This window comes from Choloepus didactylus, chromosome 10 (genome assembly GCF_015220235.1).
Source record: "Choloepus didactylus isolate mChoDid1 chromosome 10, mChoDid1.pri, whole genome shotgun sequence".
Classification (NCBI taxonomy): domain Eukaryota; kingdom Metazoa; phylum Chordata; class Mammalia; order Pilosa; family Megalonychidae; genus Choloepus; species Choloepus didactylus.
The window spans coordinates 127,353,681-127,376,625 of NC_051316.1; the positions used below are offsets into that span (position 1 = coordinate 127,353,681).

A 22,945-nucleotide genomic window follows, 5' to 3' on the forward strand; every position below is an offset into this window, starting at 1 on the left:
TGTGCCTGAGGTCACACAGCAACAAAGTGAGGGCTTGAGCCCCGGTCTTCCGAATTCAAATCTAAGGCTCTGTCCCCTGGGCCATGCGTCCAAATTGGAGACAGAGCCATCATCCACTGGTCTCTTTGATACCATGCAACCAGCTGCTATCATCTTTGGGAGCTTTCTACGTGCCAGACATTGTGCTGAAGGCTTTACATCTAATCCTCCCAACAACCCATGAAGTGGTTCCATAATTACCCTCATTTAACCATGAAGAAAATAAACCCAGAAAGGTAAGATAACTTGTCCAAAGTCACACAGATGGTAAGTGTCCGGGCTAGGAGCTAACCCGGATCTAATGCCAAAGCCCATATACTGAACCACCAAGCGAAACTGTAGATGACAAGGTCCTGAAAGTCATCTCGCTTCCGACCCTTCTCTCAGGTAACAGGTGACCAGGTGCACGCCCAGCTGCCCCGCAGGCTCAGACCCCTCCCACGGCCCCGGCTTTCCCAACTGCGCAGGCGCGCTCGGTCTCGGAGGCCGGTGGGTGGAGCCGACGCCGAGGTGGTGCCGGGGATGCGGCAGTGCGCACGCGCGGGGTGGAGCCGCGGCCCTCAGCGCAGGCTGGCTGCGGCGGCGGCGGCAATGGCGGCCGCCGGAGGAGTTTCGCCGGAGCCGGCGGCCTCGGAACAACCCGTGGAGCTGCCCGCCTCGGTGCGGGCGAGCATCGAGCGGAAGCGGCAGCGGGCGCTGATGCTGCGACAGGCCCGGCTGGCGGCGCGGCCCTACCCGGCGACGGCGGCGGCGGCGACCGGAGGTTTGGGCCCCGGGGCCGGGTCCCGGGCGTGGCCTCCTCCGCCCTCGCGTCTGCGCCCGCGGCCCTCTCGGCCCCGGGGATCCGCTCCGCGGGTCCTGGCGAGGCGACTTGTCCGAGGCCACGGAGCGGTGCCGCGGTAGAACCGGGTAGATCCCAGGCCTCCAGATTCCCAGCCCCGCTTTTGTCACTGCCCCTCGGCGGCCCGGCCGCTGTCTTCAGCACCGCAGCTCCCCAGACCTTCCCTGCCTGTTCCCTTCCTGCAGGCTCCCGCCAGTCGCAGCGGCGGTCCTTGCACCAGGCTTTTAGACGAGTAACCCATTTGAGTAATAATCTCAACACATGCTCGCTCATTCGTCCACCCCGTAGAAAGCGATCGAGTGCATGTCGCATACCCGGCCCGGTGCTGTGTGCGGGGCGTCGGGGCGAGCAGCCGTTGCCTCCTGGAGCTCACAGAGGAGCGCCCATAGTGCTTCACATCCCCCATGCCCCCGGCTTTCAGATGATCTCATTTGATTCTCACAGCCGACCTGGAAAATAAATAGGGCAGGGTTCGGTATCTGTATTTTACAGATGTGGTACTTGCTCAGGTTCTTCCCAGCCAGTGCACGGGATAATTAAGACTAAGACTCCGATCTTCTGACTCTGGGTCCAGGGCCTTTCCTTGTCCCACCCCACCCTTTGATCTACTAGGCATCTCTTTCACCCTCAGGAGGAAAGGCTGTTGTTTTTGTGGGAGCTGGATTTAATCTTCTGCCTTTCTTGGGACAGCCCATGGTTAGCTTCCGTCACGTGTCTGGCTGTTGGCTTTGCTCTCGGTAGTGAGTCACGCATGCTGTTTCCATAGATTTTAGAATCTGTTCTATATTCTTCATCTCTGTTTCTGCCCTACATGGTATTTTCCCTGACTGCTGCAATAACTTCCCAGTTTTCCATGTCTCTGAATGCCAGTCTAACCCATGAATCTTTTTCCTATTTAAGACCTTTGAAAGGTTTTCCATTGCCTCCATGATAAATTCCACGTTCTTCAAAACCTCCTGGTTCCCGCCTGTATTCCCAACCTTATCTCTTTGCCTCATCTTTCTGCTCCATCAATACTGCTGGCCGGCCTCATGGTTCCTGCACACGTGGTATTGTTTTGCTCTGTGTGCCTTTCCTCTCTGTCCCTGTGTGCCTGGAATGCTTCTTAAATGCAGATAGTTGATCTTGTGTCTTGTTTTTCTTTTTTTGTCTCTAACCTTTAGCACAAGTGTGATACTTAGTTGATGTGCATATCTTTCTTTACTGGGTGAAAGGTAGGAACACATCTGCCTTCCAGTCTCTTCTCTCTTACATCCTCCCTTGTATTTTTTAACAGTGTACAATTTAAACACTGCTCTCGTGGTTGCCATTGAATTTGCTCTGTTGCTTTTCCATGTTGCTTCTGACCAGAATCTCTCTCCTCTTTGACTATAACAGGCAGAGACTGCTTTGTGACTAAACCAGGCAAACTGCCTGAGAGTTTTCCAAGTTGTTTAAAAATTCTTACTTAGAGCTGTATAACACTTTATAAAGCATAAAGTGCTATTCATATTTATTATCTACATTGATCGTAATATAGACTTTGAGATTTAGGTACATAAAGAATCATTCTCCCTGTTATCCATATAGGCACATAAACATTGGCAGATTAGTACTTTGAAAATTCTCCTCCCTTCAACATACTGGTGACATACTGGTACTCCCTAACTTTTGACAATATTTGCTAATATAGAGAAAGAAAAGAATTCCAGTTCAATTAAATCCAGATCACAAGGGAAACTAGTAAATAATATAAGATGAATCAGTGTTGGGTATAACTGGTAATGTAGGTCAATTTTCTGGTTGCTCCACAAACTCACCGACATTTGGCATCATCAGTCTTTCATTTGAGATGTGCTGGTGGAAATGCAGTGGTATTTCAGTATGGTTTTAATTTGTATTCTCCCAAAGATTAATGAAGACGAGTACCTTTTAACATGTGTATTGGCCATTTGGCTAGCCTCATTAGTAAAGACTCTATTCAGGTGTTTTGCCTATTTTTTTCTAAGTTGGGTTATTTGTCCTTTTCTTACTGATTTGTAGGATTTAACTATATATTCTGAATATGAGTGCTTTGTCAAGTATATGTGTAATTTCAGTTTGTGTCTTTTCTTTTCACCCCTTTCTTTCTTTTCACTCTGATGGTGTCTTTTGATGAATGGTAGTTCTTAATTTTAATCAAGTGTAGCGTAGCAATATTTTCTTTTATGTTACTGCTTTTTGTGTCTTGTTTAAGAAATTCTGCTGTTTTTTTCTAAAAGCGTTCTCATTTTATTTTTCACATTCAAGATTGTGATCCACTTAAAATTAATATTTTGTGGGAGGTAGGGGTCTGTTTATTCATTGAAAAGAACATCTTTTCTTCACCATATGGTAGTGCTGCCTGTGTCATAAATCCCAAAACCACATATTGAAAGATTATCCTTTCCCCTGGACTGCCATGGAGGCTTTGTCATAAATTAAATGACCACATATGTGTAGGCCTATTTCAGGACTCTTTCTTCTGTTCCATTAGTTTATTTGTTTGTCTTTTTGCTAATACCACACTGTCTTAATTACTGTAGCTTTATAGTAAGTCAAAATCTGCTAGTGTAAATCCTCCAGTTTTGTTCTTTCTCAAGATTGTCTTGGCTTCTCCAGGTTCTTTTCATTTCCATATAAATATTAGAATCAGCTTGTCAGTCTCCCTTCCCTCTACCCCCACACACAAAACTATTGGAATTTTGACTGGGATTACATTGAATGTCTAGATACAATTGGAGAGAATTGATACCTTGAGTCTTCTAATCCATGAACATGGCATTTTTCTCCATTTATTTAGGTCTTCTTTATTTCTCTTAGTAGTGTTTTGTAGTTTCCAGTGTAGCGGTTTTATATCTCTTCCTAGGTATTTGAAATTTCTTTATTTTAAATGTAGAGTCTTGTGAATTTTCTAAATAATCATATCATCTGTGAGTAAAGGCATCTTTCTCTTGTTTGAGATATTTTAAATTTAACGAAGGTTCCTATTTATGCACTAGGGTACATGGGCTCACCTAGTTCAATTGTTGACAATTTTAATTTACTTTTTATAGGTATGGCTAATGTCAAAGCAGCCCCAAAGATAATTGACACAGGAGGAGGCTTCATTTTGGAGGAGGAGGAAGAGGAGGAACATAAAATTGGAAAAGTTGTTCATCAACCAGGTAGTGTGAATTTTTTGGAAAATAAGTATCTAGATTGGTTATTTTGAGTAACCTGCATAATTCTTTGCAAGCTGATGTTAAATAATGCCATACTTACCTTAGTCAGTGAGCAGATTAACTTTATAAAAGTGATATAGTTTGGCAGTTTTGCTAGCAGATTACAAATCAAAGAAACACCAAGATGTATGGAAATGATCAATATTCAACTTGTGACTTGTGATTCTGATTGTGAATTTAGATTGAAGCTATCCCTTATTTTATAAAAGGTAGAGACAGTCAATCTTTTGACTGATAGAATAAATAATCAAAATTATCTTGATGAATGAAATGAGGGGCCAAAACCCAAGAGACAAAATTAATAAATTCTTATATCTATGTTGGGAGAAAAAAAGCTGTTTATTAAGTATAAGATAGGGAGTAATCAGTAATTCAGTAAATCAATTATATACATAAGTTCCAGATTGGGATACTTTCACACTCTTTGAAAACCATAAAAGAACTGGAAGCATTATTTGGTCTTAAGATTGGTAGTCAGTGGTACAGTATGACAGCCTACGAAATTGATTCCAGTCTTTAGCTGCAGCAACAGAAGTGTTGTGTATTCATCGAGGAAGGTAGGAGTCCTTTTCTACTCTGTGTGTCTAAACTATTGTTATCAGAAGCTGAGGCTAGAGGGATTAAAATATTTGTTTTTAGTTTGGCTGCCATTCTTTGAGATGGATATTCACAAGTGGATAGTGTTCAAAAGAGGATGGCCAAGATGGAGGTCTTGAAATTGACACATGAAGAACAGTTGTCAAAGCTGGGTAGATTTATCTTGGAGACTTCCAGGTACCTGTAGATTCAAGAAGTACTCCTCTGCAAAGAGAGATTATCCTCGCCAGGCTTTGCTTTGGAGGGCAGAACTTGGAACAGTAGGTGACAGTTTCAGTGAGATAGATTCCAGCCCAGTAAAATAAAGCTTACATGTATTTCGCACCAAGTATTGACAGAGTGTTCGCAGACATATCGTGTGAACCTCACTGCAACTCTGTGAAATGGAGAAACTTCCTAACCATGTGAAATGCTGCCTTGAAATAGCAAGGCATTGAGGGGTTCGGAGATTCAAAGACCGCCTGGCTGGGATATTGTAGAGTAAAAGCCCTGAATTAGGAGGGAAGCCATTGAATTAAATGACCTTTAAATCCCTATGAATTTATGGATATGAAGACTCAACGTAACTGTTTTTCTGCAGATTCCTGAATATTTTGGGCTCTAAAGCTTATACTTTGATTTAACAGGTCATTCAGCAAATAACTTGAGACCCTCCTGTAGTTCCTGCCTTGCCGCCTAAGGACTCCATGTGGCATATGCACTGATGCAAGACTGCTTCTTGCACATAGAATTCTGGTAGTGGATGTGTGCAAATTAGAAATGGTGCAGATTAGAAATGTGTACAATTTAGAAATGGTGTCCCCTTTGGGTGCCCCTGTTTCTTTGGGCTGACATAGCCTGGGCCAGGGCTCAGGGCTTGGAAAGTGGAGTGTGGGCTGTATTTTGGACCGTTCACTACCTTGGCCAGATGTGTTTGCACAAGGGACCTACTTGTACAACTTTACGTGGCTGACCTGTGTGGGTAGAAGAAAACGGGGAGAGTGATTAGTATTTTCTATCACTTTCTCTTTGTTAATTTTTAAAGATAGCCTGTTTCTTCAGCATAGCTGGGAAAAATAAAAATCATTTATTCAGGCCATTAAGCTTTGCTGCCTTTAAAGCAAAGCCTATCAAGTGCTTTTAGGGTCTAGAACAGTGTGATTCATAAGATGCACCAGAAAGGCTTTGTTAAAACAGATCGCTCCATTCCTAGAATTTCTTCTGGGTTAGTAGATCTGAGAGGAGGGGCCTGAGAATTTGCATTTCTCCCAAGTTCTGAGGTGATGCTGCTGCTGCTGGCCCAGGAGCTACACTTTGAGAACCACTGGTAGAAGGTTAAACTCATTGTGTACTTTAGACTGTAGGTAAATGCAACTCCATGGGGAGAATAGTGTGTAACAGTGAGGCCAGCCACTGTTCATAGTGTCCTTTTTTAAAACAATCCTTCTGGAATCCTTTTTAGAGGACCGAAATCAGGCAGCAGAGATGACAGGGAAACCCTGTAATCATCACCAAAAATTTTTATTGACTGTCTGTTATGTGTTGGGCATAAAGTGAAGGTATAAACACTGTTTTGGCTCTTGAGGTTAGAGCTTAGATAAGCTATTAGATACGTATGTTTGCACGCATACAAACACACACACACAGATAATTGATGTTAAATCTCAAAGGTGAAGAGGGAAGGGTACTGATTTGGTGTCTTGCTTCATTTATATTATTGTTTGGAACTTCTATTGTGAAGCAGCTTTGGCAATTTTACCCTAAAGTGGAATTTATCTAGCTCATCAGCATCATTATCAGAGGAGGGCAAGAAGTAAAAGGAATAGAATTCTATAATCTAGATATGAGATTAAACAGGATAAAGTATTGAGCTCAAGCCAGTTAAAACAATAATGTTGTAGTTCTATTGTTTTGATAATTTTGATGTTAATGCATTGGGATCATTTTAAAAATGAAATTCATGATAATGAGGTGTTTTGGTGCTTAAGAAACTAATACCCCTCCACCCCACTCCCCAAATGGAATTTAAGTCAAAGTCCTTTTGTTGTATATCCAGGTCTGTGGTGAAAGCATCATAATAAAGGGGTCCACTGCATTGAGGATCCTTTTGCTTTTTAGAACCTTGATTTTTTAGAACAAGTGTGATTGAAGATATATTGGCAGTTTTAAAAAAAAATTTTTTTTAATCATTGTTTTGGAGGAGGATTTGGATAGTGTGAAGGACAGTTGTAAGATGGGAAAAGAATCTGTTAGTAGTAAAAAGGAAAATGTGAGAACCCTGGCTATGACAGATTACATTTGAGGGAACATGTTTTCCTGAATAGAAGCACAAAGAGAAACCTGAGTCTCGTCTGCCCTGTGTTAGATGCTGTCACCTGGTGCTCGTGGCTCCCTACACCAGTCTCCATTAGTCATCATCTCTGAAATGAGCTATGTTTATTCTCAGTGAATCTTGAAACCTGGAAGTTATCCCTTCTGCCTCCTCCTTTGTCCCCACATCCCTCCAGCCTTTCACATCTACCCCTTTACGTTACTCATTCACCCTGGTTCAATGCCTTTTTACTGTAATAACCTTTTTCATGTTGTTCTTAAATAAAAGTAACACGTTTATTATATAAAATTTAAGTGTAGAAAATAAAGGAAGAAAACCACCCATAATCCCACCCCCAGAGATAATCCAGTTAACATTTTAAAAATGAATCCAGCATTTGCAGTTAACATTTTGATATATTTTCTTTGAGGCTTTTTTTCGTATATGAATGAGGATGTTCATATTTTTCTTTTACAAAAATGTTGTTGAGCCTTCCCCGTTGCTTTAATTTCCTAGCTGCTAAAGCAAATACCATACATTGGGTTGATTTAACAACAGAAAATTCTTGGTTCACAGTTTCAGAGGCTAGAAGGCTGGCTTCCTCCTGGGGTTGGCATCTTCTGACTGGCCAGCAATCTTTGGGGTTCCTTGGCTTTTCCATCACATGCATGGTAGCATCTTCTCCTTTCTCTTCTGGGTTCCCTTGTCTTCCAGCTTCTGGCTGGTCTCTTGGGCTTCTTTCTCTATAAGGCCTCCAGTAATAGGATTCAGACTCACCCTGATTCAGTTGGGTCACACCTTAATTGAAGTAACCTCAGCAAAAGGTCCTATTTATAATGGGGTCACACACATAGGAGTGGATTAAGATTTAGAACGTGCTTTTCTAGAGTATGTAACTCCAAAGTCACCACACCCATTTCTTAAATACTCGTTGAGAACTTGCTTTTTCATGGTTACATAATATTCTGTTTTATGGCTGTACTGTAATCATTTAAATGTAGCCCATTTTGTTTATTCCTTATTTTCTCTCTTCTGATATTTGCTGCTGCAGCGAATGTATTTGTAGCTAAACTTTGTCTGCGTCTCTGATTAATAGCAGTAGAATAAGTGACTAAAAAGTCTGTACATTTCTGTTAAAGTTGTACATATTAAAAAAAGAAATTAATAAGGATGGTGTTTCAGTTTGCTAAAGCTGCCAGAATGCAATATATCAGAAATTGGTTGGCTTTTACAATGGGGATTTATTAACTTAGAAATTACAGTTCTTAGGCTGTGGAAATGTCCCAATTCAAGGCATCAGCAGGACAATACCTGGACTCTGAAGACTGGTTACCAGCAAGCCTGGGCTCCTTTGTCAGATAGCGAGGCACGTGGCCGGTGTCTGCTGGTCCTTCTCTCCTGGGTTTCGTTGTTTCCAGCTCTGGCTTCAGTGGCTTCCTTTCTTTATCTGTGGGGCCTTTCTTAGTTTCACTGGGGCCTTTCTCTGTGAGCTTATCTGTTTCATCTCTTAGCTTCTGTATGTGTTTTATCCTCTTACAAAGGACTCCAGTAAGAGGATTAAGACCCACCTTGAATGAGGTAGGTCACATCTCAATTGAAATAACCTAATCACAAGGTCCCATCTACAATAGGTCTTCATCCACTTTTATCTTCATAAAAGATCATGGCTTTTTCTGGGGTACATAACAGCTTCAAACCACCACAGATGGGAAGAGTAAAAAATCAAAAGAATCAAAAGTAAATAAACAAATGAATCTGGCTATTTTTCCAAATGAATAACATAACCCTGCTCAAGGGGGAAGGGCAGAAAGAACGAGTCAAAGTAGTTTATGAACACAGTATTTGACTATCTAACCTTGGTTTTGTGTGGGTGTGGTGGGAGGAGAATTGCACAATTCCTGAACTCCTTTTCTAGAGTGATATGGGTGAAGCAATTCTGAAACTATGTTGGATGTTACAGGCTCAAGCAGATGACTAAATGTCTAGAATTTGTTATGAGCCAAGGTTCTTGCTGTGGAAAAAGGGCCACACAAGTACGGACTGGATTAAGCAGGAGAAAACTCTGTGGGGAGAGATTAAACTTGGAGGCATCTGTGGGTGGACTCAGGATTTCTGCACTCGGTGTCTGTGTGTGTATGTGCATATGTAAGTGTATGTGTGTATGGGGAGATTAAAATTGGAGCATCTGTGGGTGGACTCAGGATTTCTGCACTCAGTATCTGTGTGCGTGTGTGCATATGTAAGTGTCTGTGTGTGGGAGGCATCTCTGGGTGTCTGTGTCTATATATGCCTGTATTTCCAATCTCTGTCCAGGGAAAGGGCCTTAAAGCAAAGATACCCCAAGCCCCAGTGGCCCTGAACACCTGGTGCCATTCCCCACTAGAAGGAGCCATGGCCCTCAGAGCAGGAGCCGATTCCATGGAGACAGGATGGGACAAGATGGACTTGGATCACCTTGTAAGGCCAGGAAGTATATAAGTGTTCCAGAAATAATGGGAGCATGTGATAAGGACACAGGGGACAGCTTCAAGGGGCTCCTACTGACAAATCCCAGACAGCTCAGAGCACCAAGATAATTAAGGACAGTGATGAATTATATAGCATTGTAAAAATAGGGACTCCTGGGTCCATGTCAGTAGTCAGCAGATACATACGTGAGTGAATGAGCAGATAACCAAACAGGGAGAGGGAAGGTGCTTGCTTGCAGTAGACTGCCAATCCCTGCCTGGGAAATGTAAAGGGACTGATGGGTTGGAAAATCATCATTGTGTATATTTAAATCTTTTCCATGATAGGGAATGTTTAAAATTAGAAAACAATCTGCACATTTTATGGTTTTGATTAATGCTACGGTACAGTGGCCTCCTAATTGGTATTTCTCACTGTAGTTTCTCTTCATTCACATCCTAGTAAATTAATTTTTTGAAGATATCACTTTATATCACTGGCCCTTTTCCCAAAGTTTTGGTTTTTCCTTCTGTCTGTAGCTCTGCCCCTGGAATATTTTATAAAGAGCTTTTGTTGTTGTTTTGTTTTGTTTTCTTAAGAGTTTGGAGATTAACAGGCCTGGAGTATGGCCAGGCCTCCTTGTGTGGCATTGGTAGGGGAAGGTGGTGGGGTGGGGGGTGGGATGGGTAGTGGTGCTGAGTAAATGACAACGCCTCTTCTCTTCCCACTTGGGATTGGGGCAGTTCTCAGGGTTGGGGTTTGGCAGTAGCAGTCAACTAAAGACTTATATTAGTAAAACTTTCAGACTTGCTGGGAGGAACAGTTCTCGGATAAAGATCTTTAGGCATTTGAAGTCCTTAAAAAAATCTAGCTCTGTCCTACCTAGAGTAGTTTCTCTGCTGGGTATTGAGGGGACATAGCTACAAAATGCAGTCTCTGCCCGCAAGGAGTTTACAGTCTAGTAGTTGAGACAGATAAGGAGGACGCCATTTGCTGTGTTGGTCATAGCACCAGAATGTTCTTCTTAGTGTAAAAGAACAGATGTCCCATTTGGAAGTGAGTTCTGTGTCGTCTCTCCCACAGCTTGCCCTGTGCTGCTCTTTGTCAGGTCACATGTTGGTGCCGTCTCCCCATCTAGACAGCGAGCCCCTCGTCCCCCAGTCCCCTTTGTACTCTCTACAGTACTGAGGGAGGCAGTATAGTGGCCCCCAAAAGGGTTCCCCAGAACCTGAGAATGTTACCTGACATGGCCAGAGGGACTTGCAGATGTGACTAGGGTTCAAGACCTTAAGAGGGGCAGGTTATCCTGGATTATCTGGGTGGGCCCAGCGTAATCACAAGGGTTCCTTGTGACTGTGGACGAGTCAGTGAGCCAGGGGGAGGACTCGATGGCCCTTGCTGGCCCCGCAGGTGGAGGAGGGGCCAAGGCAGGCGGGCAGCCTCTGGAAGCTGGCGAGGGCCCGGAAGTGGGTTCTCCAGGAAGAACGCAGCCCTGCTGGCACTTGATTTTAGCCCACTGAGACCCCTGTCAGACTTTAAACTGCAGCTCTGTAAGACAGCAGAACTGTGGTGTTTTAAGCCACTAAACATGTGATAGTTTGTGACAGCAGCAGTAGCAAACTAGCACAAGTACCTTGTGTGTGGTTGAGGTTCAAAAAATATTTGTTGAATGGATAGGTTATTTTTTCCTTATATTACTTCTTTTTTCCTTTTTAAAACAATTTTTTTTTTTTGGTAAACAGAAGTTTATTAACTGTTTTATTTTGTCTTTTACATGAATGTTTGTGTCAGACATAAAATACATGATGATAAGCTAATAAAATATAGAAGAATGTATTGTTCTAGTTGCAGAAAAAGGAAACTTACAGACTCAGTCTCCTTTCTTTAGGACCTGTCATGGAATTTGATTATGCAGTATGTGAAGAATGTGGGAAGGAATTCATGGATTCTTATCTCATGAACCACTTTGATTTGCCAACTTGTGATAACTGCAGGTACTTGTTTCGGGCAGTGTTCTCAGTTGCCCAAGTTTAATGTTTGCATGTAGGTTTTACTGCAAAACAATAGTTAGATCCTTTTGAATTTAATTTTTTTGTAGTTATGATTTTTACTTTGGGAGTTTCCTAAAATTTTTATGGTTTCCACATTGCCAAAGAAATACAAGAAGTCTGACCTGTGCTTGCCAAACTTCTGATGCATCTCATATATAGTTATGCCCCTGGCCCTGCCCCAGAAATTCCCTTTGCCTTTTTGTGGCCTGGGGGCTTTACCATGTCTTAATAGCAGGCCCCAGCCCTTCTCTTCCCCAGCCCTGGAGGATCCCCCTGCTTCTTACTTGTCCCTGTGAGTGCTGACACCTCAGCCAGAGGCCAGGGGCCTCCCGTGAGAGGAGGCAGACACTCCTGTGGCCACTCTCCTGGTCCCCTCAGCCCACCTCTTCCTGAATAGGCACGGGGAGAATGGATGAGGAAAAAGCACATTTCTCTGTCGTCTATACCTTTTTTCTTTTCCTCCTTATATCACCCCAAAATAACCCTGCTCGCTCTATGTGGTTCTCCTGTCCCTGCCGCTTACCTCAGCCAGGTCCTGTGGCAGTGTCCTTCGCACCTTGAAGGTCCTATCTGGAGTCTTACCTGGCCACCTTGTCCCTAGGTCAGCTCCTCACCTGCCAGAAGAGCCACCCTTGCAGCGTCCTGCTGCAGACACTGGGCACATCATCCTTGGCTTGTTGCTGAGTGAATCCTCCGTACACAGGGAGAGGGGGTAGGTTGTCCCTGGTCTCAAGATCAGATCGGTGCCTGGAAATGTTCTGGCCCTCCAGTTGCAATTTTAAATTATAAATTCATTTCCCTTTGACAGACTGATGCACACGGGCCAAGGCCACCCGTAGGATCATCACTCTCTTTAAAGTCCCCCACTCCCCTTAAAGCACCACATACAATCTTGTTTTCACAAGAAAATGGATCCCAAGTAACCAGTATATCAATTTAAAGAAAGTTGTGCAGTAGTCTAGAAAACATATTTTTTCTATTGAAATGTATTTAGGAACACAGCCCTCTAATTCTTTGAAGACTATAATTTTAGTACACTGTAGCCTCTACTTGTCCCCTCCTTTTGTGTATACTTCTAAATTATTTAATTTTCTTAAAATTCTTCCCAGTTTTAAGTCTTCCAGTTTTGGGATGAAATCCTCTGATTGAACATTGATTTCTCCCTTCCCTGACGGTTCCTGCTCTTTTTTCAGGGATCACCATTTCTGTCAAGGTCAGCTTCATTCATGGGCTGTTTCTCTACTACCCATGTTTAATTCCAAATCCATTTGGCTCTGTGTTCACTTCCTTTGCTGAACTTGTCCACTTCTCCCCCCTCTCCCACCACTACCTTTGGCCGTCACCAGCGCTTGCCTGGACCACTGCAGGAGTGTTCTAACTGGCCTCTGGCCCCTGCTTTTCTTTTCCCCATATGGCAGCCAGATGATCCAATAAAAATACAAACCAGACCATGTCACTCTTCTGCTCAAAACTCTTTAATAGTTTTTAATCCCATTTAGAAAAAAATCCAGTCTTCATCATTGCTTATGAGGCCCCCTGCCCGTCTCTGACTTTACCCTCCCTCCACTCCTCGCTATCACTGACCTCCCGTGCTCTGCTCACACTGGCCCACTTACCTGTGAGCTCCAGTTGCAAGGCACCGTCCTGCCCCAGAGTCTATGCACTTGTTCTCCCCTCTGCTAGCAGTGCCCTTTCTCCAGCTCTCCAGAATGCTCTCTGACTTCCTAAGGACACTGCTCAAATGTCCCCTCATTAGTGGCCATTCAAATTTTCTGTCCCTTTACCATGCTTTATATTCCCGTATAGCTTTTCATTATTATTTTTGTTTACTGACTTTACTCCCCCAAGTAGAATGTAAGCTTCATGAGAACAGCACTTTGTTTTATTCTCTGCTGTATTCCCAGAGCTTCAGACAGTACCTGGCATGAACACGGGGAACAAATGAACGAGAAGAACTATAATTTGACTATGTTTCCATTTGTACCGTGGAGTCACCTGAAACTCCACTGTGTTAGGTTGCTGGACCTTGCATATTTATATTCTTATTTGCTGCCCATTTTGATTTTACATTTTAATTTATATTTTCTTTCTTACAGAGTCTTTGCTCTATTCTTGTAAGTCATTTCAAATCTTTTGTAGAAGAAGGGGGACTTCAAATAAGGAGACAAGAAATACTTTAATTGTGAAATGATATGGATCTGCTGCTAATATAACATAGCTTCCCCCAAATAAGTAAAAGATAAAGTAATTTTCTGTTAGCAATTTTTTATGCTGCCAATTTAACCATGACAGTTGATGGAAAAAGTATTTTATATGTCCCTTTTGGTATGCATTCCCCAAGGTTGCTAGACTATTTGAAAACTTAGTGTTTGTTTTAAATAATTAATTTATACAATGCATTTAACCTGTTTTCAGAGATGTTGATGATAAACACAAGCTTATAACCAAAACAGAAGCAAAACAAGAATACCTTCTGAAAGATTGTGATTTAGAAAAGAGAGAACCAGCTCTTAAGTTTATCGTGAAGAAGAATCCTCATCATTCTCAGTGGGGTGACATGAAGCTCTACTTAAAATTACAGGTCTCTAACAAGTTCTCATCTTCCTTTTAAACTCTGCTTCAGTGATGTTTTAACAGTGAATTCATTATTAGTTCAGATTTTGCTTAGAGACTTAAAAGATCTTTTCCCATTTTTGTTTCATAATGAGTCACATTCATATGTAGTAATCTTTTTTTTTTATGCTTTTTAGTATGGCATTTTGGAACAAATATATTCTATTGGGTGATATTAGGAGTACAGTTTAAGAAAGTAAAAAAAAATCAAAAAAAGAATCAGATCTTGTTTTCCTCGCAAAAAAATTAAAATCTTAAAATTTTTTTTTCTAGAAATTTCATAAATTCCTAAAATCTGACTGCACTTGGGAAATAGCCGTCTGGAACCTTGTCAGGTATCCGTGTAACTCTAGCAGATCTAGAGCAGATCTTCTCAGCTGCTCTGTTACTTGCCGCAGTGGGTTACAGGTGTCCCACAGTACTCATCTGCCTAGTGCTTCGGGCTGCTGCAGCATCCACGCCAGTGGCTCGGAGTCACCAGCAGCCTCCTGTACAAATATGGTACAGATATTATAATGTTTTTTTGTGCCATTATACAAAAAAGATTGGGTGCCCTAGAGCAGAGTTTGAATTGGAATGTATTAGGAAATCCCATATCTTCAAATATAATTAAGAGGCCATATTGTGAAACAAAACATATACTGAATTTCATTACATATAAGACACTAAAGATTATAGGATTCACCATTATTTTATGTACCATCAAAAAAGAAAAAATACTTCTAATTAAATTGACCCAATGCTTTATCACTTGCTTTTAGTTTATACTTTCTGAAATAGCTTTTTGTGATAGTGCACTCTTGTGCATAGATAAAAAGGAAAATCCAAGTACAATAGATAATACAGGTATTCCTAAACTTTGCATTCAGAATCCTATTCTTCTGAACCACTCTTGGGATGACAGTTGCTAAAGCAACATTCAGCACCTTGATGACGCAGCATTTTCAGGGATGTTAAATTGTGGGAAAATGCAATATCTTGGAATCTATGAAATACCGATATCCCTTTATTGTATTAAGAAATTTGAGCTTGGCTACATTGATTGATATTTTGGTCCCCTTAACATATTGTGAGAGGTATCCTGAGCATAATTCTTAGTGTGTAAATTATTCTCTTGGAATATAAATATTGTAAAGAGTAACGGTGGGGCAGATTGAGAGAAAGAGAAACCAATAATGCAGCTGTTTTGATACTGAAAACTGACAGATTTCTTTTTAAAATAAAGAACCAGCCCCTCCAAAAAAAAAAAAAAAAATCCAAGCCTTTTAACAAGAACAAAGTCTATTTTTACGTCATTCAGCTACCAAAGTCTTTAAAAAAATTCATCTTTTAAAGATTGGAAATGCTTATTCCTTCTAGTTGAAGGAGAAGAGAGCAATGGCTGGTGATTGCCTGTGGTGGGAGACTTGACAACGACCCCTCATTCTAGAGCTCAGATGGCTATCAGTTGGCACCTGTTTTTGGTGAGTGTGCCAAAACTCATCAGACCTACTGACCACATGTACGCATTTGGTTCATGTGGAAACAGATAGTCCAGCCAGAGGACAGCTTTTCTATTTATAGTCTAATTCAGCAAACATTTATTGAGGGTTTCATAGTTTTAGATAGAGTTTTATTAGAGTTGTTTCTTATAATTTAAATCATAATTTAAACTTCAAATAAATATAAATTTGTACTTGAGTTCGATCATTTTGGTACCTATGTACTTTCTAAATATGAATCATAACTAATTTAAATGTGGATTCTGTGTTGTAGGTTGTGAAGAGGTCTCTTGAAGTTTGGGGTAGTCAGGAAGCATTAGAAGCAGCAAAGGAAGTTCGACAGGAAAACCGAGAAAAAATGAAACAGAAGAAGTTTGATAAAAAAGTAAAAGGTAAGTAGCTACATTTTATATCATGAAGAACTATGTTTTACTGCTTCACAAAAAGCCTTTAGCTAAGTTCCTTCTGTTTGAAGATATATCACTATTAGGTTGGAATTTTTTTTTCATAGAAAAGAGACATAAAAAGACATAGAGTTTGCTCTCAATAGGCTGGTGTTTGACGGTACTGAATTTCTGAAAATCATGTAAGACATCATTCATCTTAAGTCTCATCTTAAAATGAATCAGTTTTCATATAAGAACAGTGATTGGGGATGATATCCCTGGTCAAGGATTTGGCATAAGTTATAAATATGATGATAGTGTTTTAAAAAGCAAAGATGCAGACTAGCAAACTTCTCTAAGTGTTTAAAATAAAAAAAAATCATACCCTAAGACTTAGTCATCTAATTTCGGAGCTAGAAGGGACCTTCTGACATCAGCTAGTCTCATAACTGTATATACATGAGCAAAAAACCTAGGAAGGTGCAGCAACTTGTTACGTAGTTAGTGGCAGAGTCAGGACTATACACCCCTCCCTCTGTCCATGGGTCTGTCTGTGTCTATCGCTCTGTTCCTTTGTGCATTCATTTGTCCATGCATCATCCATCCACCCCTCTGTCCATCCATCCAGTATTTCAATGTCAGCTGTGTGCCAGGCACCGTGTTCATGTCAGAGCTGAAGTCATTGTTTGTCAGGTCAGGGGGGAAAGTGGAAACATGAGCTACCAATCCTGATAGTTCCCTAGCCCGTCAGCCCGTCAGGGAGGAAAGTGGAAACATGAGCTACCAATCCTGATAGTTCCCTAGCCCGTCAGCCCGTGCTGTCTGTGCACTTCCTGCTGACTGCAGAGTCCCTTGAGTCCCAGTGTGCCATGCAGTGGAGAGAGCATGCATTTTATATGTATATATGTACTGGATTTATATACTAAGAAAATTAAAATCGATCCATTTAAAATGAATGTAAGTTGTCTTTGTTTCGTCTTAAGGTGAGAGAACACCCTCCCCCGTCCTGCCCTTTTCATTACAAGAGTAATACATGTAGAAGGCAGAAAAGTTAGAAAACTACAAAGAATTCCTATCCCATGATTCTGCTACCCAACACAATCGTTATTAACATTTCAAAGTTTGTTCTTCTAGTGCTTTTGTATGCATGGATCCTTTTTTTTTTAACTTTTATAAAAATGGAAGTACCATTGGACATTTATCTTTATCAAGACAGATAAACCCATGATAACCTCATATACATCTTTGTATACATTATAGTGACTTAAGGATCAGTTCCTGAATCAGAAGATGTGTACTCTTCTAGGCTTTGTGTAGACTTCGTCTAGTACACTCTGCCATAGAAGAGCATTTCATTGAAGAATCTTTCCAGTTAGCCACTGCTTTATCACAGTATTCAAGGATAACAGCAAGGACCACTTAAGAGGATTTGGAAAGGTGACCTCTTGAATTTGGCCTTTTAAAAATCTTTTCAATGTTCTACCCTAAGAGAAGTCTTGAAGGATAAAGAAAATAACAAAAAGGGCTCTTAAGGGGTGTGAAAGAGGACATATTTATAGACTAATCATAGAAGAGCACAGGGTTTTGTTAACTCCAGCTTCCTGAATCACCTCAACTTTTGCCTCCATAAACTACTTTCCTGATGGTATTTTCATACAGACAATGATCTGTAGATAAAAGAATTAGTAGTTAGAAGCTTGTATTTGTAAAGTAATAAAATGTATTTAAAAAGAGGGACTAATTTTTTTTTTAGATACTGTTTCTGTAGTTTGGTTGAGATGTCATCTAATAATGACTTACTAGACTAACAGAATAAAAGATTATAACATGTTTCAATTCATTATGTAATAAGTATATTAAATATTAATATGAACAGATCAGGTTTTTTTTTTTTAATTTACACAATTTTCATAGGTATTTTTTATATAGGCTATTTTTCTCACCATATTAAATTACTGCTGTTAATCACAGATAAACTATTATGGATTCTCCTCATCTTTCAAGAGTTTGAATTTGTCCTGAAGTTTTTTATCGAGTTGAACCTTTTAAAGACTGATATATTTCAAGTCATTTCATGTTTGGATAAAGCATGTCTTTTGAGGAAATTTTTTCCAGTGGTTACTTTAGTGGTTCATTTTCCAAGTCCCTACAGATCTCAGAATGTTTTCCTGTTGCTTCTGCATGTGAATACCAGAGCTTGCTCTCAATTCTGTCAGCACTGTCTTGTCTTCTGGCATTGACGTGCAGAGGGTCTGTGTGATGCCCTCTTACTTATGGCTTCTTCTTGTTGGTTTGATTTAGAGGTTGGTGGATGCGTTCCTGCCCTCCTGACTAGGCCACAAGGGCTGAGAGTGGAGTAGACACTGTAGAGATTAGAAATGAGGCGCCTTCTGCGCAGCGTGCTCAGAAGGCTCAGAGCAGAGAGGAGTGAGAGCAAGTCTAAAAGCTTTTTAGTTGAAAAGAAATTGGAACCTGGTTCCTCTTGGTCTTCTGATCTTGATCCACAAAGACGATGACACAAAGTTTCCTTCTTTATGGAAAGGTAAGACATTACATTTACCCGCTTTTAGAATATGATCTACTTTAGCAGTTTGAGAATTGATCTTACTATAGAAAAAATTTTAAGTATAAATAGTATAAGGTTATATAGATAGACAAGGTGAAAGAAAAAATTTTCTTGTTGGTGAAACTAAGCTGTCACAGATCTCTTAGATACAAGGCAGAAGTAGAAATGTCAGCTTCACTGCTGCTCATTTTAACGGGATTTCAAAACATGCAGTGTATGTTGGCCTTGATACTGAGTGGGAACGTTCAGTTGGTGCAAATGCAGAGAATGTTTTGGGTTTACAAGCCTCCTTTCCACAAACAAAGTGGAGATCAGGCCTTTCTTTCAAGTTATACTCAGTTTTTTCTTTCTCAATGTACTGGTTGAAGTTACCCTTCTAAAAAAAATATAAATTGATCTTCCTTATTTGTTATTTTGCACTGCGGTGTGTGAGAAAATCCCATTTGGGGCCACTTCTAAGGACATTTTACATCCTGGGCCAAGATTACGTTTATGATTGTTTTGGGGCTTATCTCAGGAGAGTTTGGGGGACACAACTCCCTGACACTCTGCTTCAGTTTATAGAAGATAAAATAAAGATCAAAAGTGCCCGTTACTGTCTTTTCCTTCTGATTTGTTTGCTCTAGTTAACAAGGACACCTTAAGTCTGTAATTCCTGTCCTGTCACCGAGATGTAGAGGTGTCTGGTCTCCCTCTGCTAGTTCTTTATTAAGTTTGTCTTGTAAGCAGCTTGGGCTTCTTTGAATATAGGCTATCTCTTTTTATAAAATTAACATGTCAAACCAAACAAAATAAAGTTTTACAGTGGCATAAATGAGTTTTTTTGTTGAAACAAGGATTTAGGGAAGAACTCCAGTGGGTTAAAAGTATAAGCAGTCTCTGAAGGTATCAGTGGCAAGACTGGTTACTATGAACATTTTATAAATTTCCAGGAGAGTTGGTACTTAGAGCACAGCTTTCTGTGTTGTGAAATTCTAGGCCAGTGGGACCAGAGGTTGTAACATGGCGACAGTACTGTTTTGTTCTCCAACCTCTTTTAGGCCTTCAATGCTGCTTGGCACATTTCCCCGTTTCTTTAGGGTCTGTTTCTAGCCTTTCCCGCTCTTCCAAAGCCTCTTACCTTTCTGCTCTCTTCTCTCATTCTCAGTAGGTAATTCTCCTTTCCTGAGGTTTAAGTATATTTAGTATTGTTGTTAAATGAAGTAATATGAAAAGCTGATTAACCTCTATTTGAAAAAAGTTTTCATTCAACACATGTTGACGTTTTGGCACGTTTACCTTCTCTCTCTCTCTCGTACACACACATACATTTTGCTGAACTGTTTTAAGAGTTACTTGCAGACACTGTGGTTCTTAAAAATTCTTCAGCATGTACCTCCTAAAAATAATGATCACAGTCAAGAAATTTAACATCACAGTAATACTTTTCTCTAATGTGTAGTCCATATTTAACTTTCCCTGGTTGCTTCAATGCCTTTTTTGTGTTAGATCCGGGACCAATCAAGGAGCATGCCTATCTGATTAGTCTCCTTTATCAAGATCCCCAGCCTTTTGTTTCATGACATTGACAGTTTTGAAGAATCCAGGCCAGCCATTCTGCAGACTGTTGATTTGTAGTTTGGATTTGTCAGCAGCTTGTTGCCCCACGTTGAGATTCAGGCTAAATATTTTTTATGTATTTTGAGTGTGTGACATCAGAAAGAGGCCATCAGTTTTGCTGCAAGGAGGTGGGGTGGTTTGATTGCTTTGTTAAGGTGGTGTCTGCCAGCTTTCTCCACTGAAAACCTACCATTTTCCTTTGTAATTAATATGAAATCTGGGGGCAACTCTTTGACACTGTGTGTGAGTACATCATTCCTCGTTTCATTCAGTGGTTTCAGGCCATGGGTTGATTCTTGCTTGGGTCAGTTATTGTGGTAGACGTAAATGGTGATTGTCTATTTCTGTCATTCCTTCGTTATTATTTGACTTCTTTTGGAAAGAAGAGCTTTACCTTCCCTTCTAAAAATTTTTATTTTTTTTTTTTAGTATCAGGTGGACTCAGGGATTCTTATTCTCAAATCAGTATGTTATAGTCCATGATTGTCATTATTCATTTTGATGTTCAAATTGTCCCAGTTGGCCAGCAGAAAACCCTTCAAGCTAGCACCTATACTTTAACTTTTTAATTTGGGAATAATTTCAAACTTACAGGAAATTGCAAGGATAAGAATAGTACTAAGAACACCCTTATATCCTTTACCCAGATGTATCTATTTTAACATTTTGCTTGTTCCTTTTCTCTCTACACACACACAGTTTTTCCTGAACCATTTATGAGTAAGTTGCATACATCATGGACCTAAACTTAAAACACTACAGTGTACAGTCCCTAAGAATAGGGATATTCTCTTACCTAACCCAAGTAATTATTAACTTTAGTGAATTTAACACTGATACAGTAATTTTATACAGTCTGTCATCTTTATTCTAGTTTTGTCCGTTAACCCAATTATGTTGTTTATGCTTTTTCCCTTCTAGTACAGGATCCAATCTAGGATCAGGTATTGGATTTAAGTATCAAGTCTTCTAAACTCCTTTATTCCTGGATATTTCCACAGCCTTTCTCTGCCTTTTATGATAGCGACATTTTTGAAGAAGAGTCAGTCTTTCTCCCTACCCCCACTTTTTAGAAATAATGCATTTCTCACTTGGGGCTTGTCTCATGTTTCCCGATGGCAAGATGCAGGTTGTGCATTTCCGGCAGGGACAGTATATGTGATGTCTCTTTCTTGGGGCATCACACACACCCGAAGGCACATGATGTTCATCTGCCCCTCACTTTGGTAAATTTTATTTGACAAGCAAAAAACTGTAAGACCATGCAGATAACCTGCTCCTTGTCAACACGGCTCCCTAGATTGAACATCCACCTATTGGTGATTTTTGCCAGAACAATCATTCGTATAAGGGCTGTACAATTATTTTTTAGCTCCAGCACTCCCTCCATATTTAACCATTTGGAAGTCAGCATTCTCCAGCATAACTTTCCCATTTACCTATCATTGGTATGCATTTACTAATTCTTATTTTCAATGGCTTATAATACATTTCTGTCCTTAATTATTTTGGTGCTCACATTATCTGCCCCTGTGTCCTTCTCACAGGTCTTCATCATTCTTTAAGTACTTCCTTGGTTTCTAGCACAAAACACATGCATATTTATATTTCTATGCCTGTATGTGTGTGTGTAATTAAAAACCTTGCGTTCATGCTGATACATGGAATTCTAATTGAAAACGTCAGGGTTCATTCTAGTTCTCTCCCTCATTTGTAATTCCCTTCTCTGACAGTGAGACATCTGGCTCCCATTATCCCCATGGTTATTCGATCCATGTCCCTGAGTGTAACTAATTTCCCGTCGCTGTTTCTGCCTCCTCCCCTGCAGGAGACCCCCCTACCTTTCTTCGGGCTCTCCATACCTACTACAGATGCACAGATGCCTACTTCACTTGCTCCACTTAATGACTTTAGGGATTGAATGGGAAGGACAAGTAAAAGACAAACTTACCAGTTTTCTAGTACTTTCTTTCTGGCATAAGTTTGTCCAGGAATGCCTAGTAAATATTAAATTTATGGCTTTATTCTTATTGTATATGTTTTGCTAACCAAAAGATGGGAAGAAAAAATCATCATTGTTAGTACAAAACCTTATGTTGTCATACCAATGTTGGCTGGAAAGCTAGACTTTTAAGGATTCTTTTAATGATAAGAAAATAATTACCTTTTCTTTCTTACCTTTTTCCCCAAGTACACTGTAATGCTCAAATTAGGCAGAGAGGTGAGGTTGGCAGTGATTAGGCTGCAGTCACTCTGAGAGATTTTCTTACTGGGGCAGTAAAGGAAAGTGGCCAGGATACCTTCAGAACAAGGCTGAAAATCAAACAGGAAGCATCTTCCTACCATTATCTGAAACCATGAAGCAACAGTATAGTTTTTGTCAGCATGATTTCATTCATTTGTTTAGAAAATGCCCTCAGGTAAAATAATAAAGGGATAGAACATTCCAGATATCTAGAAAAATGAGGTTCTTCAGTATGAGACTACCGACAGGAGCGAAGATCAGAGTTTGGATGAACCTGACCCCTCATCCCTGCCCGGTATATATATTGAAGTTTGAAAACAGCATACAAGAAAGTGCTTTTCCTACTGGAGGTATGACAAAGGCAGGACAGCTTAGTGGACATGGACCGGAGCTAAACTTAGTGGACAGGACATGGACTGGAGCTAGACTGCTCACCACCAAGTGGCTGGCTGTGCTGAGAACAGTGCCCAGTTTACAGCCCTATGTGTATTTGCTTTTCCTCATCATGTAAAGAAAGCAGAAAATACAAAGATGCAAGTAGTATTTTGACCCTGCCATGGATCAGAGA

The 22,945-nt window shown here is 40.6% G+C and overlaps 1 protein-coding gene across 5 annotated transcripts in view; it reads left to right on the forward strand.

Annotated features, from left to right (window-relative positions):
* The first annotated feature begins 588 nt into the window (after nt 1–588).
* XPA (XPA, DNA damage recognition and repair factor) overlaps nt 589–22,945 on the forward strand; it is a 28,731-nt gene continuing 6,374 nt past the window's right edge. The window contains exons 1-8 of one of the 5 annotated variants that reach the window (XR_005219080.1): nt 589–802; nt 3,934–4,044; nt 11,325–11,430; nt 12,089–12,199; nt 13,903–14,068; nt 15,856–15,973; nt 17,228–17,404; nt 18,269–18,509. Coding sequence is in view for 3 of the 5 variants with exons in the window: in XM_037850938.1 (XP_037706866.1) it covers nt 631–802; nt 3,934–4,044; nt 11,325–11,430; nt 12,089–12,199; nt 13,903–14,068; nt 15,856–15,973; nt 17,228–17,235 (792 nt within the window). In the remaining 2 variants the exon portion in view is untranslated. Of the gene's footprint in view, nt 803–3,933; nt 4,045–11,324; nt 11,431–12,088; nt 12,200–13,902; nt 14,069–15,855; nt 15,974–17,227; nt 17,744–18,268; nt 18,510–22,945 lie in introns of those variants that run through there. The other 4 variants (XR_005219079.1, XM_037850938.1, XM_037850936.1 and 1 more) reach the window with 4 other exon arrangements.